General features: G+C 58.0%; 1 protein-coding gene across 2 annotated transcripts in view; it reads left to right on the top strand.

Moving 5' to 3' along the window:
- Nucleotides 1-17,335, top strand: part of WNT11 (Wnt family member 11) — a 20,640-nt gene extending 3,305 nt beyond the window's left edge. For both annotated transcript variants that reach the window (XM_081798868.1, XM_081798869.1), the window contains exons 2-6: nucleotides 662-842; nucleotides 7,796-8,031; nucleotides 9,616-9,893; nucleotides 12,287-12,579; nucleotides 16,536-17,335. In XM_081798868.1, coding sequence (XP_081654994.1) covers nucleotides 760-842; nucleotides 7,796-8,031; nucleotides 9,616-9,893; nucleotides 12,287-12,579; nucleotides 16,536-16,710 — 1,065 coding nt within the window. In that variant the 5' untranslated portion in view covers nucleotides 662-759 and the 3' untranslated portion in view covers nucleotides 16,711-17,335. The remainder of the gene's footprint in view (nucleotides 1-661; nucleotides 843-7,795; nucleotides 8,032-9,615; nucleotides 9,894-12,286; nucleotides 12,580-16,535) is intronic.
- The last annotated feature ends 596 nt before the right edge of the window (nucleotides 17,336-17,931 follow it).

Genomic DNA, 17,931 nt, shown 5'->3' with positions numbered 1-17,931 from the left:
CGCCCTTCCACATCCCCGGGCCTCAGATTTCTCATCTGTGAGATGGGGGCAGTGATGGTACCTATCTCACAGGGTTGCTGGGAGGAGCAAATGCGATCATGAACTTCCTTTATAAAAGGCGAATTGTGTCTGAATCCCAGATCGAATCACAGTTGTGTCCCTAGTTTACAGAGGAGGTAAACTGAGGCCCAGCGGGGAAGGATAATTGCCAAGGCCCTCCCTACTCACTAGTATTTAATATTTTGGAGATAACGCAGATCCTGGGCCCGCCATCTGCTCGCGCGCGCGTGCCGGGCCTCGGCCCTGATCCCCTTCCTCCTTTCCTTTCCGTCCCTCCCGAGGTCAGTTTGTGCCCGGCTGCTCCCTCTGCCTCGGTCTCTGACCGGCCGTCTCCCTCTCTCTCGGTCTCTGGTCCAGTCGCCCCTTCCCCTGCCCGCCGGCAGCCTGGATCCCAGCCTGGGGCCGCGCTCGGGCGACACCTAATTTGAGCCAGACGCCTGCGGCGTCCCGGGGCTGTGCGGGGCGGGAGGTGACGCCCGCCGCGCGCTCGGCCTCCCGGGCCGGACCCCTCCTTTGTAATTTGAATAAAACGCCCCCCCCCCCGGCGGCCCCCGCCCTGCGCGCCGCCTTAACCCGCCGCCTCCGCTCTCCCCGACCGCAGGCGGTGTGCGCGCAGGACGAGCGGCGGTGGCCGCGCGCGGCGGGACTTCGGTGCAGCTCCTCCAGGGTGCGACCCCCGAGCGCGCGTGCCGCGCGACCATGAGGGCGCGGCCGCGGGTCTGCGAGGCGCTCCTCTTCGCCCTGGCGCTCCAGACCGGCGTGTGCTACGGCATCAAATGGCTGTAAGTGGGGATCGCGCGTCTACGCAGTCGGGCTGTGGGACAGGCGGTTGGGGGCAGCGGCTAATGTGAAGGGGGCACCCTGGGGATCGCGTGAGCGTGCCCAGACCCGGGAGCAGAAGTTGGCTTGGGGGTCCTGGGCAAGTCACTCTTCTTAAGCCTCCTTTTCCTACTCTGTAAAATATTGTCCTTACCTCCCCGAGGGTTGTGAGGCAGGATCGAGACAGGGCGTGAGGAGCGACAGAATTGCCCGGTCCGTGCGGCTGAGCGTCGCGCAAGACCTCCACAGGGGCGGATGAAAAAAGACAGTGTGGTCAAGGGGCCCAATCAGGAGGGTCTGTGCCCCTGCGCGCCGGCCTGCTCAATATCACGTTTCCTCGTCAGTCTCCTGACCCCTCCACCTGGGTGACCTTGGGGAAGTGTCACTCAACCTCGGGGAGCCTCAGTGTCCTCTGTCAAAGGAGGGAAGGAGTCTCTAGCTCACTCAGATCGGATGAGAAGCGGCTCAGGTGCTGTGCACATGGGAAGGGTATTCCTTTAGCTAGAAATTATTAATGGCCCGGTAGGTGGGAGACAGAGGCTCTCTTCCCTCCTGCAGAAGGGAGTGCGGCTCTGTGCAGGGCTGTGGGCCGTGCAGGGGGGCGGAGAGAGGAGTAACACCCAGCCCCTTCCTGGAGGAGCGGCCCTCCCGCTGGAGGAGAGAAGCCCAGGCCGTAAATAACTCCCAGGCGCTCTAGCAGTGACCAGGGTGGTGGTGTGGGGTCCCCGGGGGGGGGGGGGAAGACTACCTGGTGAGGGGCACATACCTGGGCCCCCCGGGGTGATCTGTGAACCCTGGTGACCCTAGGTAGGGCCTGAGGAGTCTCTGGGACTTCGGCGGGTGGGGCCAGTGGGGAGGAGGGGATGTCCAGGACAGGACAGGTCTAGAGTTGGGTGTGGAGAGGGAGCCACGAAGATAAGACAGGCAGGGACAGATTATGGGAGCTGGGGAGGGGCTATGAGGAAGGTTCTTGGATTAGCTGCAAGACAGGGCGATTGTGGCTGGGCCGCCGGCAAACAGTCCTGAGTTCACTGGCCCTGCCCCTCCTGGGGCTGAGTTATCGATGAATTGGTGATTCAGAAGGGGGACCCCATCTTGTTTCTAGCATTTCTTGTTTGCAAGAAGCCTGGGCTCAGTGGCTCTTCTCAGCTGCTTCTGATTAGTTTTGTGAGACGTCAGCCACCTTCTACTGCGGGTGCCTGGCACTGTGCTAGCTGGTGGGACCCTCTGATCAGAGCGTCCAAGCCCTCCTTACCCACCACACCATTTCACAGATAAGGCAACTGAGGTCCCGAGCTGGGAATGATTTGCCAAAGAGCACTAGGAGTGTCAGAGGCCAAGAGCGAGGCTTGCTCCTAGAGCACTGGGGGGGAAGCTGCTACCATTCCCACGCCACAGCAGGAATGCCGAGGCTCTGACAAGTGTGTGGCTTGCACGGGCCCCCATGTGGCATGTGGCCGGGAGGGCCTGGAATAGATGGCTAGCTAAGCCCAACACCCATGCCATCCCCACTGCACAGTTTGGGCTGCTGCAAAAATGGATACAACTCAGTGTCTGCCTTACGGGAGCTCCTCTCCTTGGGGGAGATGGACGTGTAAAAATGCAAAGTGGACTTTGGGCTGCGTCCTAGGAGAGGGAGTGTGGGAGCCCAGAGGAGGAGCGGTTAGTCCCATCTAAGGGAGGTGACTTTGGGCTGGGCTTCAAAGGGTAGGTAGGTTTTCGATGGCCAAGGATGGAATGCAAAGCAGGCGTCTCGGCAGGAGGAACAGCAGGGAGGAAAGCAGGGAGGCAGGACAGTGCCCAGTGGGGAAACAGAGAAACCAGGAGTTATAGGAGCCCACTCGTAAATCCTCAGACTCTGTTCCAAGAGCTTTAGTCACTTAAGTTTGATAATACTCTCATGAGGTAGGTGATATTCTTACCACTAGCATTTTACAAATGAGGAAACTAAAGAACAGAGAGGTTCAGTTACTGGTTCAAGGTCACACAGCTAGTGAATGGTGGCTGTGGGATCAGAAACCAGGCAGATGGGCTCCATTCGGCTGAACCCCTTGATAGTGGTTAAACTCTTGCTGGAGCTGAACATATAGGGGGAGACAGGAGTGGAGTTTAAGCATAACAACTGTGTGTGTGTGTGTGTGTGTCTGTGGCCTTGTTACATGCCAAGCACTGTTCTGAGAGAGAGAGAGAGTGTGCACAAATGGAGGGGGGAGGAGAAGAGGGAGAAGCAGACTCCCCACTGAGCAGGAAGCCCGATGCGGGGCTCGATCCCAGGACCCTGAGATCATGACCTGAGCCGAAGGCAGACGGTTAACTGACTGAGCCACCCAGGTGCCCCTGTTCTGAGCACTTTATGTATATTGTTTCATTTGAATCTCCCGATCAGCATGGGAGGTGGGTTCTGCTGTCACCCCCGTTGAACAGAGCAGGAGATGGAGGCGCGAGGGGCCCCTAACTCACAGGGTGTCACAGTTAGTAGGCAGCAGAGGCAGGATGTGGAGTTAGGGGGTCTGGCTCCGTGGCTTCTTGGTTGCAGGGGGCCATGGGACAGTTGGAAATAGGGACGTGTACAGTGGGGCCGGGAGGCTGGGGGCTCACCCAGGAGACTCAGCTGTCCCGGGGTTGTCTCCGGGGGTCCTGCTGCCCTGGGCTTCGGAAAGGGAGCTGAAGGTGAAAGGGGCATCTGACACAGAAATTGAAACCAGATGTGGCTCGGTGGCCCAGAATGCCCACCTGTTGGGAACCTGGGCCTCAGCCTGAGCTTTGCCAGTCCATTAGCCACGAGCCATGCCCCAGGCAAATTAATAGCTTCTGCCTCTCTGAGCCTGTTTCCTCATCTCTAAAATGGGACTGAAAGAGCTCTAGCCTGGGATCTGGGATGCCTGAGTTCTGGCTTGGCTCTGCCTGATTGGCTGTGTACACGTCTGGGCAGGCCTTGCCCTTCTCCTGGCTTCGGTGTCCCTGCTTGCACAATGAGATGGGGACACTGAGGCCCAGCAAGGGCCAGTGACTTGCCCAAGGTCCGGCCCCGAGCCACTCCCAGGAGAACCCTCGACTCCCATATGAGAGAGACCTTGGCCACCACAGTGGTATCCTTGGCAAAGGCCTTGCTTGTGAACTCTGTTCCCTTCTGTCCTTTCTTCTACTCTCTCCCCCATGTCCCCATCCCCTGATAAACCAAAATGTTTTCAATTAGGGGTCTGCTGCAGCGAGGTAAGCCAGAGGAGATGTCCAGACAGGTAACTCCCCCGCCTCCTGCCCTAATCCTTGATTACCTCCCCGAGGGGGACTTAGTTAGAAACGGTCATTACCTCTAATTACCAGATGACCGCATTGCTCTTCGAAGGGGTGGAATCCACTGCCCCCTGCTTCCAGATCTCCCGGCCTGTGTGCTGCAGCTGGCCGCTCCATCTGCCCCACTCTCTCCAGCAGTTCCTCGCCCACCAAGGCTCTCCAGGATGCTTCCTATCTGTCCTCTGCCCTCCTTGGCGGTCCGAGCTTCATCTTGGGGGGTCCTCACTGGGGTTTCCCTCCTAGCACCTCTTCTCACCCCCAGCTGGGGAAGTGGAGCCTGGGTGACTTCAGAGTGGGACAGATGGCTACCTAGAGTGGCCCAGGTCCCCAGGCCAGGAGCACAGAGCGCCCTGAACTTTGGGGCCAAAGCACGTGGCACTCAGGAATTGATAGTGCTGAGCTCCCCCGGAAAAGCCTGGGCCTTCATTATCCACTGCTGGGCTGGAACCCAGGGCAAGGACTAGGAAGGCATCCTCACTGCCTGAGTGCCCACTGCGTGCTCCCTGGGGCTGTGCCAGGGATTTTCTCGAATATCTCCTATCACCCTTCCCACTGTGAAACAGAAAACTGGCGCGGAGGGGAAGGAAGAAAGTTGGGCCAGGATGAAGGGCAGAGCGGGCTCGGGACAGGCTGAGTGTGGGCAGCCCCCAGCCCTGCAGAGAGGGGGCCCAGGAAGGAGAGGCCAGAGTCTACGGGAGGATGGCGCCGGTTGAAGGTGGGGCATCCGGGCCCCAGAGCGCCCCTGTACAAAGGGCAGGGGGTAGTCATCTCCCAGGCTGACCCCTCTGTGAGCATGGGATGGGCCGTGAAGCGAGAGGCTCTGCCAGCGGGGGAGTGCCGTGCCTCCGTGGGGTAGTGTGTCCGCGTGTGTGGGTAGTGTTCGCTGGGTGCAGGTGGCGGGCTGTACCGACCAGGAAACAGGCTGCAGGGATGGCATCTGCCTCTCTGTGGCCACACCTCACCCGGTCTAGGCTGCAGGAATCCAGACCAGAGATTCCCTGAGGGGTTCCGGCCTACACAGGCCTCCGGGGCTCAGAGGGCCAGGGAGGAGCGGATGGCTCAGTGTAGGTCAAGAAACCATGCCTAAGGTCTGCATCCAAATACACCAGACATTTCCCTGCTTGTAGTTTGGAGGGCAGGGACGGGCCGGAGGTAGCAGTGAGGAGAGGGGGCCCTAGATAGCCACGATTGATCTGAGGCTGGGTCGTACCAGCCGGACTGCAGACATCAGGCCGGGCCCACTTGTCCTGGGTCTGCTTTCTCTACTTTGGAGTGGTAGGATGGGTGGGGCACATGGCGGAGAGTGAGAGGCAGGGGGAAACTGACTTATTAGGACTTAATGTAGCTCCTAGTATCCGTCTCAGCCCCTCCAAGACCTCTAGGAGTTCCCGTTTGTAGGTGATGCTCCGAGAGGTGCAGCAATTTGCCCAAGATGAACAGCACATAGAGGGCAGAGCTGGAGCTAGAACCCAGGTCTTTGACTCTCTGGTCCAGGATTCACCCAGCAATAAGTAGAGGCAATCAATCCCATGTGTGAATGTTCCAGATGTTTTATATGCATTATCTTATTAAAGTCTTGCCCTCACCTTTTGAAGTGGAAATTATCATTTTCCTATAACAGATGAGGACCATGAGGCCCAGAGAGGTTGGGTAACTTACCCTAAGCCTGGGCTCTTCCCTGGGCCAGCCCACGAGCTGGAACATCTGGGTCATTGCCTTATAACTGTGGATGGGTCTGTGTAGCCATTAGACTCGGGGCTCCTTGAGGAAAGGATCTGTGTCGTGTTCATTACCAAAGGAGTTCAGGGAGAGTTGGTGCTTAGTAAATATTTCTTCCACAAGTAGATCAAGTTCATTTATTCATTTAGGTACAGGAGCAAGGGGAGAGGTATTCCTGGGCCAAGGCATGGTGGTAAGGCAGTCCCCCATCAGAGGAGCCAGGAGTCTGGTATGGCCAGATGTTACAGCACACCAGGGACAAGGACGAGACGCTGCAGAGGTCTGGGGGACCTTGACTCAGTGGGCGCAGGTAGGAAAAGACCACCAGGGCAGTGACTGTAGTAGTTTCCCTCCCTGAGCACTGACCGGCTGTGTCAGCCCTGGGCAGAGCACATGAGGCCCACTGAGTTACTCCCCCAGGTAGTGCTGAGACGTTGCTGGCCTAGGAGAGGCCAAGTGACTTGCTCAAGGTCACAAGGGAGAACAACAGACCCAGGAGTCTACCCGAGCCTGTGCTGTTCTTTAGCACGTTGCTATGTCCCTTGGGATCTCAGGTGGGGGGTTCTGGGATCTTGGCCTCACTAGGTCTCAGCCCTGACCCTGGATGAGGACTGTGGTGCTCGTAGCAAGCGGGGGGGTGGGGGGGTGGGGGAGGTGGGCGGCAGCACTGTGGCTGCAGTTTGGCCCATCCCCCCCCTTCCCCGCCGTGCTTCCTCTAGAGTTTCTGCTGGCCTGCTGAGGGCCAGCTGGGTCTGGGGCAGGGGATGAGTCTATGCAGAACCCTTTAAGGCTCTTGGGGTCCCTGTAGCCTGCACTTAGAGTAGGTGCTGCCTGATGCAGCCTGCTCCTTGGAGAAGGCTCTGCGAGAAACGTGCATCCAGGATGTACCCCTGGTCCTGGAGCCTTGCAACCCCAGTACCTAGAGCCAGGATCTGGGAAGCTCCTCGGTGTTATAACGTTACCAGGGTTCATAGAGACCCCCAGGCCAACATTTCCCAAAGCATGGATGAGGTCAGCGTTTCTCAAACAAAGGGCTTTTTGCTTAGCCACCTCCTGAGTTAAACAGAACCAAGCCTGTTGCTTTGCTGTGTGGGACTTCTCAGGCAGGGCCTTTAAAATGTGAATGTGCTTCAATTACTCTCCAAAGGGGGACAGAGTATATCAGGTTCCCCAGATGTGCTTATGCATGGATCCCGTTTTTCAGAGTATCTCACTGGAACCGATTCTGGGAAATAGAGTTTACAGGTACAGACACTGAAGCCCAGAAGAGGACAGTGATTTATCTAAGGGCACACAGCAAGTTCATGGCCAAGTCTAATTTATCACAAAATTGAGTGGCTCCTTAATCCTTTAATAAATTCTTTGCATGTGTGTGGGATTTTACAGCCCAATAAATGACTTTAGTAATTACACGAAGGGATGTATGGTGAGCTCCTAACTCAGACTGTGCATCTAGTAAGTGCTCAGGTAATGGCATGGATTCTGAGGTGACTGGAACCTAGCACGGAGCGCGGCGTCCGGCACACACAGGGGCTCGGCGTTGGCTGCTGAGTAAGGGGTCCGAATTCACAGCCGTGCGAGAACTAAACAAGGAAGCGGGTGTGAGTGCTTTGTGAGCTGTGAAACTGTTTCTTGTTAGGCTGACGATAGTGAAGCAAGCGTAGGTGGGGTGGAGGTCATGATCCTACGTTATGAATGAGGGCCTGGCCCGGAGAGGGACAGTGACGTGCCCAAGGTCACAGGGAGCTGGAGGGTCTTAGTTCAGTGCGTCTTAGCTTCCCAGCTCCTTCCAGCAACGGCCCCCAAGCCCCCTGAGGGAAGGCTGGGACCCGAGGGGCAGGTGCACCGGGGCCCCTCACGCCGTCTTTCCTCCCACTGGTTGTCGCCCTCCGGTGGTGTGCAGGGCGCTGTCCAAGACCCCGGCGGCCCTGGCGCTGAACCAGACGCAGCACTGCAAGCAGCTGGAGGGGCTGGTGTCTGCGCAGGTGCAGCTCTGCCGCAGCAACCTGGAGCTCATGCGCACCGTCGTGCACGCCGCCCGCGAGGTCACCAAGGCCTGCCGCAGGGCCTTTGCGGACATGCGCTGGAACTGCTCCTCCATCGAGCTTGCCCCCAACTACCTGCTTGACCTGGAGAGAGGTAGGGAGCCGCCGGGGGCTGCCAGGGCCTGCGGAGTGCGCGCGGGTGGGGACGGACGAATTCAGGCGGACGTGTATGTGTGTTTGGATGGGTGGGTGAGTTCATGGCTGGCTGGCTGGATGTTGATGGCTGTGCGACGGGTGGGTGAGTGACTAGGTGGGGGATGGACGGGCGCACAGAGAAGAATACAGGTGTGGATGGATGGGTGGCTGAAGTAGTCACAGACGGGGGTATCCAGGCCTGAACTGATGAGTGAGTGAGCACATAGTGAGTGAATATACCAGTGTAGGGGGAGCACAGATACATGTGTACCCTGCTGCACGAAGCAAGGGTGGATGCGGCCCAGGAGGCTCTTGGGAGGGGAGGCGGTAACACGAGGGCGGGAGAGCACCCTCCTCGGGCAGACAGGCGGGCACAGGTCATTCTAGACCGACGTGACGGCAGACGCTGTGAGATGCACAGCGGGAGGTAGCGGCCCCACTGTCCGGAGCAGGTGCCTTCCGGGGTGGCTTTGGGGGTTTCTGATGGGCAGAAGGGCCCCAGCGGGTCTAATGTCTCCCCTGCACGGTAACAGCTAAGGTTTGTGGAGCACTTGACAAAGCTTCCTTCCTTCCCAAATTATTTGAACTCTAGAGGAAGCCTGTGAGGTAGGTATTATCATTCCCATTCTGCAGTTAAGCAAACTGAGGCTTGAGAAGGGGAGGGGACGTGTGTGGAGCTAAGGCAAGGACACCCTACAGGAGAGGCACGTTGGGCTCCGGATTGGTTTCCCGAGGCTGCTGTGACAAAGTCCCACAAACAGGGGCTTCAAACAACAAAACTGGATTGCCCATAGTTCTGGAGGCTAGAAGTCTGAAATCAAGGAGCCGGCAGGGCTGTGCTCCCTCCGATGGCCCCGGGGAGGATCCTTCCTTGCCTCTTCTTAACTTTCAGTGGCAGCCAGCAGCCTTGCTGTTCCTTTGCTTGTCGATGCGTTGCTTCAATCCCTTCTTCTGTCCCGTGGGGCCCCCCCGCCACGTGTCTGTATCCACGATTCCCCCTTCCTGTAAGGACACCAGTCATTGGATTCGGGCCCACTGTGATCCAGGATGACCTCATCTTAGTTCCATCACACCTGTCAAGACCTTGTTTGTAAATAAGGTCATGTTCACAGGTACCAGGGGTCAGAACTTGACCCTATCTTTTTGGGGGACAAATTTCAACCTACAGCTGGCTTTTTGCACACTCATCTGCCCCTCGGGGACAAGTTCTTTGAAGAGTAGCTCCTAACACGGAGCGCGGGGAAGCAGGGGCAGGTCCAGAATCGTGAGTGTGTGGGAGCAAGGTGCCTCTGGGTATGTGGGGTGTGCGGGCCTCTGGATGTGGGACTGAGTTTTCGAGCGAGTGTCCAAGTCAGCTAATGTATGTGTGGGAGAATGGGCAAGTGACAGATTAATGTCCCTAGGGCTGTCCTCCCCCTGGTTGCAGCCCCTGTCCCCTGCCGGCCCCACAGAGGCAGGCAGGGACTCAGGAGGACGCCCTCAGGCCTGGGTGGGGTCCTGTCCCCGGGTCACCCGCGCCAGCTGACCCAGCACCTCCCCACAGGGACCCGGGAGTCAGCCTTCGTGTATGCGCTGTCGGCGGCCGCCATCAGCCACGCCATCGCCCGGGCCTGCACCTCCGGCGAACTGCCCGGCTGCTCCTGCGGCCCTGTCCCAGGTGAGCCACCCGGGCCCGGGAACCGCTGGGGAGGATGTGCGGACAACCTCAGCTACGGGCTCCTCATGGGGGCCAAGTTTTCCGATGCTCCTATGAAGGTGAAAAAAACAGGATCCCAAGCCAATAAACTGATGCGTCTACACAACAGTGAAGTGGGGAGACAGGTAACCACCCACCCCACCCACCCCAGATGGTTGTGCTTGTGCCAATCGGCCAGGAAAGGGCCACCAGTGTGCCTCGATGGAGTGGGGGGCGGGCGGCGGGCCCTGATCCACCCACACCCATGTGCTCCCGGTCCCCCCTTGGCTCTCCCCTTTCCAGCTGCTTGGGGCTTGCCAGGCTCCTCCTCCTCCTCTAGGGGGTCCACCAGGATTTCAACTGAAAATGTTGGGTGGAGCAGAAGGAACATTGAGCTAGGAGTCAGGAGCTCTGAGTTCCCGCCTTGGCTCTGGCACTAAACTGGCTGGGTGATGTTGGGCAAGTCACTTCCTCTCTGGCCTCAGTGTTTCCATCTATAAAATGGACTGGCTGGGTACGCTCTAGTCCCCATTGGCCGTGTTCCTCAGGCTCCTCCCGTGGGGACTCCTGCCGGGGCTGGGTGTGGGAGGAGGCGTGGGGAGGGCTGTGGGGCAAGAGCCTTAGCCTCCGGGGTCGTCTCCTTGGCCCTAACGGGGATTCCCACCCAGCTCCAGACTCAGATGGCCCCCAACGTCTGTTACTCCCAGTTTCTCATTAATTCCTCACCTCATTCCACAGAAGGTTGGGGTGAATGCATAAGTGAATGAATGGACCTTTTTATTTTTAGAAAATTAAAAAAAACAACAACGCTTTATACCACTCTGAGCACTGTGAGCGCTGTGGTGGTGCCTGATGAGTTGTCTGTCCTGTGGTCCACAAACCCCCCTGTGAGGAGGGGCTGCTACCCCCTTACAAACGGGGAGTGGGGGGCCTGAGGCGTGGAGCATCAGGCGCAGATGGTTCCTCATGCTTTCCTGCAGGCCCAGCAGGCCCATTGTACAGAGGCAGCAAGGGGGGCAGAGAGAGCTTAGGTGGCTTGGCCAAGGATGCAGGGCGCGATGGAGCCCAGGTCTGTGGGACTCCAAGTCCAGAGGTTTCCACATCCTCACCTTCCTCTCTCACTGGTCTCCCTCATGGAAGGATTCTAGGATGTCCAGGCCGTGTTTGGACAGTTGGGGAAACTGAGGCCAAGAGACACTAGGGGCCTGCAGCAGTAGTTACCTGTCCTTGATGATTCAAAAGTACCTTGATGCCCTTGGGAGGTTGAATGTGCCCTGCAGGCGGGTTCACCTCATTCCTGTGCTCTTCACAGGCTTTGCTGAGCCAATTCCAGATTCTAGACCCAGTGGACTCCCTCGTTCCCCACTTCCTGGCACCGGTGAAGGAGAGGAGCCCTGGGACCTTACCAGCTCCTGCACTAACTCACCGAATGACTTTGGGCAAGTCTCTGCCCTCCCTGTGCCTCAGTTTCCCCATCTTTCTAATGCAGGGGTAGGCCCAGGGGACCCATAAACCTTGCAGGTCCGCACAGGAGAGCTGGCCTGGGCAGAGGGATCCGAGTCTTGTGTGCCAAGAAGCAAGGGTTAAAACGCAAAACTTTACTGCCTGCAGAAGACATCTATCTAACTCATGCCCCTCAGGTACACCTGGGGAAACTGAGGCCCAAGGAAGATGATGGGACAGAGTCATTTCGGAAGCCGGGACTAGAGTCTCCCCAAGCTCCAGAGCCCAAGCCTCCCGGCTCCACCACAGTCATTGGACTGATTTTTCAAACCAGTGTTGATTTGACTGTTAGAGTTCACAAAACCCTTTCCTCCGCAACCATTCTGCAAGGTAGCAGTTACATGCCTGCCCTGCACAGAGTAGGACAGAGCTGCTGACCGGTGGCCGGGGCGGGGGGAGGCTGCTGGGGGTCACCAGGCAGTGGAGGGGAAGGGCCAGCCAGGCCAGGGAATACGCCCCCATGCACTTACCTCCTGCCTCTTTGCCCCCCTCCGCCCCCCTCCTCATTCCTCCCCTTCCTTCCTTCTCTTTTTTCGCTTTCTTCCAACAAGCATTCAGTGAGCCCCAGTTTTGTGCAAGAGAAAAGCGTGGAACAATTAAAAGCCATGGCTTTTGGAATTGCCTTCAGACCTGAGTTCAGATCCCGGCTTCAGGATTTTCTAGCTGTGCAACCTTGAGCTTGCGACTTGGCCTCCCGGAGCCTTTGTTTCCTCTTTTGAAAATGGGGAAAGTAACGATACCTCCCGTGAAGGACTGTTATGATGATTAAGCCACATTATGTATTCGGGCACTTGACATCTGTTACCCCTGCAAATGCCACTCCCTTCCTGTCCCTGCCAGCCACCCCCAGGCTGGGGAAGGAGCTGAGAACCTGCAACAGTCCCCAGCTTTAGAGCCAAAAGCTCCCTCACCTGAGGCCCAGAGTAGGCAATGACTCCCTGATAGCACCCAGCATGTGTGGGGGTGGGGCAGGGTCCCCGGGCAGGCCAGGGAGAGGGCTCTGGCCGCCCAGCCCGACGCCCTCCCCTGTCTGCAGGCTCTGCGCGCCTCTCTGGAAATGAAGTGTAAATGCCACGGGGTATCTGGGTCCTGCTCCATCCGCACCTGCTGGAAGGGGCTGCAGGAGCTTCGGGATGTGGCTGCTGACCTCAAGACCCGCTACCTGTCAGCCACCAAGGTAGTGCATCGACCCATGGGCACCCGCAAGCACCTGGTGCCCAAGGACCTGGATATCAGGCCTGTGAAGGACTCGGAGCTTGTCTATCTGCAGAGCTCACCCGACTTCTGCATGAAGAACGAGAAGGTGGGCTCCCATGGGACGCAAGACAGGTAAGGGCCTGCTGCCACCCTGGCAGGAAGGGGTCGGCTCTGCCGACAGGCCCCACACCAGCGCAAGGCCAGGCACAGAGTCTCACCTCGGCTGCCATTTGGGGGATGGAGTCCCTGCCCGGTTGAGGGAGGTGGCCCCAGGAGTGCCGAGCAGAGGTGCCAGGGTCCAGGGGGCCCCCAGCAGAGCTCTTGGGAGGGGCCGCTGTGTACCTTGCTCAGGCAGGGGCCGCTGGGGAGTGGAGGCTGGTGAGAGCCCCCTCCTTCCCCCTGGTGGGAAGATGGGGAAAGACAGGACCACACTGGGAGGCTGGCAGGGACAGAAGCTGCCCCGCAGAAGACAGGTCCTCATAAGTGTTTGTCAAGTGAGTTAGTGAAGGGTCAATGTCGTCTAAGCCGCTGGTTGGACAAATAAGGACCTGAGGCACAAGGGCTCAGTAGCTAGCCCACAGCCGCGCAGGCAGTCTGCACAGAGCTGGAGACGGAGCCTGGGCGCCTGCTTTTCAGAGGGCCACCAGGAGCGGGAGGCCTGGCTTGAGGACAGACAGAGTCCCATGTCCCCTGACAGGCACGCGCCCACCTCCCAGGCCCCAGCTCTCTCTCCCCTTGGTCCCCAGTTTCAGAGCCGGGGCTGGGGCCCCATCACTACCACCAAAGCCGGCTGAGGACAGGAGAAAGAAAGGGAACCGAGGTGACTGCAGACCTACTGTGTGCCAGGCAGGGCTGGTGAGGATTCAGGGCAGCAGTATTTCCCAGAGATGGCTCTGGGGGAAGTTAGTCCCGAGATGCTATGATAGAGACAGTCCTGCAATCAGATGTGAGTGGGAAATTCTCTTTGGCGATTTGCAAAGCACAAGAACATTTTAAAGGCTCAGAGGAATCCCACAGTAAAGGATCTGCCTAAGCCAACGTTTCCCAGAGGTGTTTGGCTGTGGAACTCTTTTATTAAGGAGCCCCTAATAGCATTCCACAAAACTAGTGTTCTGCGGGGTTAAAAGAATATTGAACCAGAGCGAGGGTGTCTGAGAACGTGTCTGGCACATAGTTGGTGCCCGGCCAGCATTTGCTTCCTCCGCAGCCCCCGCTCCTGTCTCCCAAGAGAGGGGGGCTGGTTTGGGGGGGGGGGCTCCGTCTTCATAGGCCAGGGCAGCAGGCTCTGCGAGGAGGCCCTGGCTCCCATCTGGAGGCCAGATTGAGGGGGGTCGGGTGGAGTGAAGATGGAACCAGGTCGGGCCCGGGAGACAGGAAGGAGCGAGAGTCTGGGTCTGAGGCAGCCAGGGTGGGTGTGATGAGGATGGGGGGGGGCAGAAGGATTCTAGAACCCAGAGAGGCTAGGGAAAGCCCAGAGCACACAGAGGGCCTCCCCGGATGCATGGGGGGATGTGTGTGCGCGCGTGTGTGAGGGAAGGCTCGTCCCCACCCCCGCGCCACAGTTTCCTAGCTGTGGGACCTTGAGCGAATGCGTTCGCGTCTCTGAGGCTCAGCCTCATCTGCTGCACAATGCAGAGGGTACCACACCCCTCAGAGGGGTGGCCAGCCAGCGCCAGTTACACTTACGGGGCAGCTCCTCTGTGCTATGTCAGTCCCATGGGAAGGGCTCATCAATGGTGCTCTCTCCTCCCCACCCCCCAGGCTGTCAGGCCTCTGCTTTCCCAGGGCCCCCCACTCCGCTTGCCCCCAAACCACTGACCAGGAGGCCCCATCCCGCAGCACCAGCTGCCTTCCTTGCTTTCTCTGAATGCCTCCTTCCCACTTGCCACCAGGTTGCCTGCCACACTCAGCTCTCAGCCATTCCTCTGAAGATGGGCTTTTGCAGACATCTGTGTGGGTCAGCTTTTCCTGCAGTAACAAACAGCTCCAAGATCTCAGTAGCTTACAACCACAGACTCTTTCCCGTCTGTTTATTACGTGACGCTCTGGCAGGCATAGGGAAGGGGGAGAGACAAGTGGTTGGATTGTGACAGAGGAAAGCCCAAGGGTGAGGGGAGTCTTGAGGTGCCCTGGCTCAGCCTGGACATCAAGGAAGGCTTCCTGGAGGAGGGGGAAACATGAGCTTTACTAGGTGAGGGGATTTGGAAGTACAAGGGGTTGGAGGTAAATGAGCTTCGTTAACTGTAAGAAGCATGCGCACGGGTGGCACCTCTCTAGAGGCTGTCCCCCTAGCTGGGGACAGTGCCCTGCGGCCCTCCTCACATCCAGCTTGGTGAACTGAGGCCTTAGCAGCGGTCACCATTCCAAACCCCAGCCCTCTTGTCATGTTTCTTTCAGCGGCCTCTGCACTGATGAAACCTGCCCTGGGCCCCTGGATCTTTCTCCAAGTCCCATTCTCCCCAGCCCCCTGCAGATCTTGTCTGGTTCTGGGGTTGGAGGCCAGGTTTCAAACATTGCATGTCAGGGATCTAGAAATAAAAATGAAACTTTTCCCTATTCCCCCCTTTCCTGGAGGAGTCATCCGGAGACCTCCAGGACACGGCTCAGGGGCACGAATGGGGTTGAGTGACTAGGTGGCTTGCCTTGATTCACACGGCCAGTAAGTGGCAGTGCTGGGGCTTGAACCCAGGTCTGTCTGCCTCTGGGGCATGTGTTCTTCCGCTGTTCCTTCCTGCCTGGAACTGTTGGCAGCCCCGACCTACAGGCCACCGTCACCTCCTGATTCTCCTTCCGTGCACCGCGCCCCCCTTCCCACCCCATGGCCTCCTCCCAGCCCTGGTCTCAGCCTCTCTTTCTCCGGCCTCCCTACTTCCAGCCCTACCCCTTCCATCTGTTCTCGCCTCTTAGATTAGGTCCGGTCCTTTGCCTTGTCTTCTCCCCAGGAGTGTGATTCGGAAAGATATGCAGCCGCTGGAAGCCTCTGGGTTGTCTGCCGTTAGGGTAGGGAGAGCGTGTGCTAGGCTTGGTTTCAGGACCCCTGAGCTTCAGCCCTGCTTGCCCACAGACTCCTGTGAGAACTTGAGCAGGCCTCTGCCCTTTGCCGCCCATTACCATCTGTACAATGGGCATAATAATCCCACTGACCCAAGGACCCTGCGTGCCTCCTAGAAGATAAAATACTGGCGGGAAGCGCCTGGCACATAGGGGCAAATGGTTGACAGAGGCTCTCTCTCAACGAACAGAGTGCCCCATACTCACTTTGCCTCCAGCGCCGTTTTGTCTATTCCAGAATTATCCTGGGATTCTCAATGTAAAAACGATCTTTACATTTGTTACAATATAATTCAAGAACGGATATGAAGACAGGATCATTAGGGTGGTTTGAGGCTCCTTCCAGTATTTAGAAGTAGAAGGAAAAAAAAAAAAAGACACCTCCAAGGAAACAAGACACTCCCGTCGTTTTGATACATGCCTATTAGAAATCTAGGGGAGGGGCGCCTGGGTGGCTCAGTCGTTAAGCGTCTGCCTTCGGCTCAGGTCGTGATCCCAGGACTCTGGGATCGGGCTCCCTGCTCTGCGGGGAAGCCTGCTTCTCCCTCTCCCACTCCCCCTGTTTATGTTCCCTCTCTCTCTCGCTATGTCTCTGTCAAATAAATAAATAAAAAAAAAATCTTAAAAAAAAAAAAAAGAAATCTAGGGGAAAGTGAGAAGTGCTCTCAGGAAAAGGGATTATTTACAATTCCCCCAAGAGCAAGACACCTTACAAGAGGAGCTGGGGGGGGGGGGGGGCGCCTGGGTGGCTCAGTTGGTTGGGCGACTGCCTTCGGCTCAGGTCGTGATCCTGGAGTCCCGGGATCGAGTCCCGCATCCGGCTCCCTGCTCAGTGGGGAGTCTGCTTCTCCCTCTGACCCTCCTTCCTCTCGTGCTCTCTGTCTCTCATTCTCTCTCGCAAATAAATAAATAAAATCTTTAAAAAAAAAAAAAGAGGAGCTGGGGGGGGCAGCCCGAGGGCAGCGGGAGGCTGCGGCCCCCGGGGAGGGGGAGCGGGGAGCGGGCACTCCCTGACCGCCCCTTCCCCCACCCCCCAGGCAGTGCAACAAGACGTCCCACGGCAGCGACAGCTGTGACCTCATGTGCTGCGGCCGCGGCTACAACCCCTACACGGACCGCGTGGTCGAGCGCTGCCACTGCAAGTACCACTGGTGTTGCTACGTCACGTGCCGCCGCTGCGAGCGCACGGTAGAGCGCTACGTCTGCAAGTGACGCCGCCCCGCCCGCGCCCGGGACCCTCGGAGCCCCGCCCCCACCAGGGGCCCTGACACACCCCGGGGATGGTCGCTTGGGGATCCCAGATGCCAGGCGTGGGAGGTGGCTTGTGCTTGGCCTCCGCTTGGCAGCCGCCGGGAACAGAAGGCCTGGCCACCCTGGAAGGAGGGCCGGGACATCAAAGGAAACCGACAAGATTAAAAATAACCTGGCAGCCGGAGCCCGGGAGGGCCCACTCGCCGCCTTCCAGGCCGCTCTGAGAAGCCAGGGGCCTGGGGTTGGCAGGACTGGTACGGACTTGACCTTTCACGGCCAGAGACGCCAACCCCCCGGGAAGGGAGTGGGGGGGGGTCTGCCTGCCCTCATTAGAATGTTCTGCAGGCCCTGCCCTTGAGACCCCCACGGCTGCCCCCAGGGTCTGAGCCTACTGGGCCCACCACATGGAACCACTAGCTTGGGTTGTAAATGTTTTTTTGTTGTTGTTTCGTTTTGTTTCTTCCTCTGGGATGTGGGAGCTACAGAAATATTTATAAAACATAGCTTTTTCTTTGGGGTGGCTTGCCTCAATTCCTCTTTATATATTTTATATATATATATAAATAAATATATATAATGATCTCTATTTTAAACAAGCTTTTTAAACAGCTGTGTGAAATAAACGGCGAGAGAACTCCAGCCCGCCCCTCAGGTCTGTGGCCTCCTCAAGTGAACTCAGAAGGTCCCGGGGCCGGGCCGGGTGAACTCTCGGGTTTCCAGGCAAGGCGGCTTCCGATTGATGTTCCTAGCCCCCGAGCTCCGGCCCTGATCTCCCCGTAAGATCTCTTGGTCAAGGGCGAGGACAGACGTCTTGAAACATAAACCCAGCTGGCAGATTCTTTGTTCCTCAGGGACACACACGCAGGCTGGCATAGCCGGGCTGTGTCGTCAGACCTGCTAAGCTAGCTTCTGGAGAAAATCTACTGGGGGAGCTGGGGACGCAGACTTCAGGGAGGTAGTGGCAGACCCAGGCTCCTGTCAGCCCTCGTGGGTGTTCTGTGTGACTCTGGGGGAGGCTCCCCCCCTCACCCACCCTCTGTGCCTCAGTTTCCCCATTTGTAAAAGGGGGATGGCGAAAATTAAGGTTGGTGGTTGGGAAAGCCCCCCCCGCCCCCCCACCTCTGTCTGGGCCAGGCTGGCTGCCCTGGGTGTGGTGAGAAGCGTCTGGATTCCTGTTCTGTG

This window comes from Leptonychotes weddellii, chromosome 11 (assembly GCF_054177405.1).
Source record: "Leptonychotes weddellii isolate Sample4059 chromosome 11, ASM5417740v2, whole genome shotgun sequence".
Lineage (NCBI taxonomy): Eukaryota > Metazoa > Chordata > Mammalia > Carnivora > Phocidae > Leptonychotes > Leptonychotes weddellii.
This window is presented reverse-complemented; position numbering and strand designations above follow the sequence as displayed.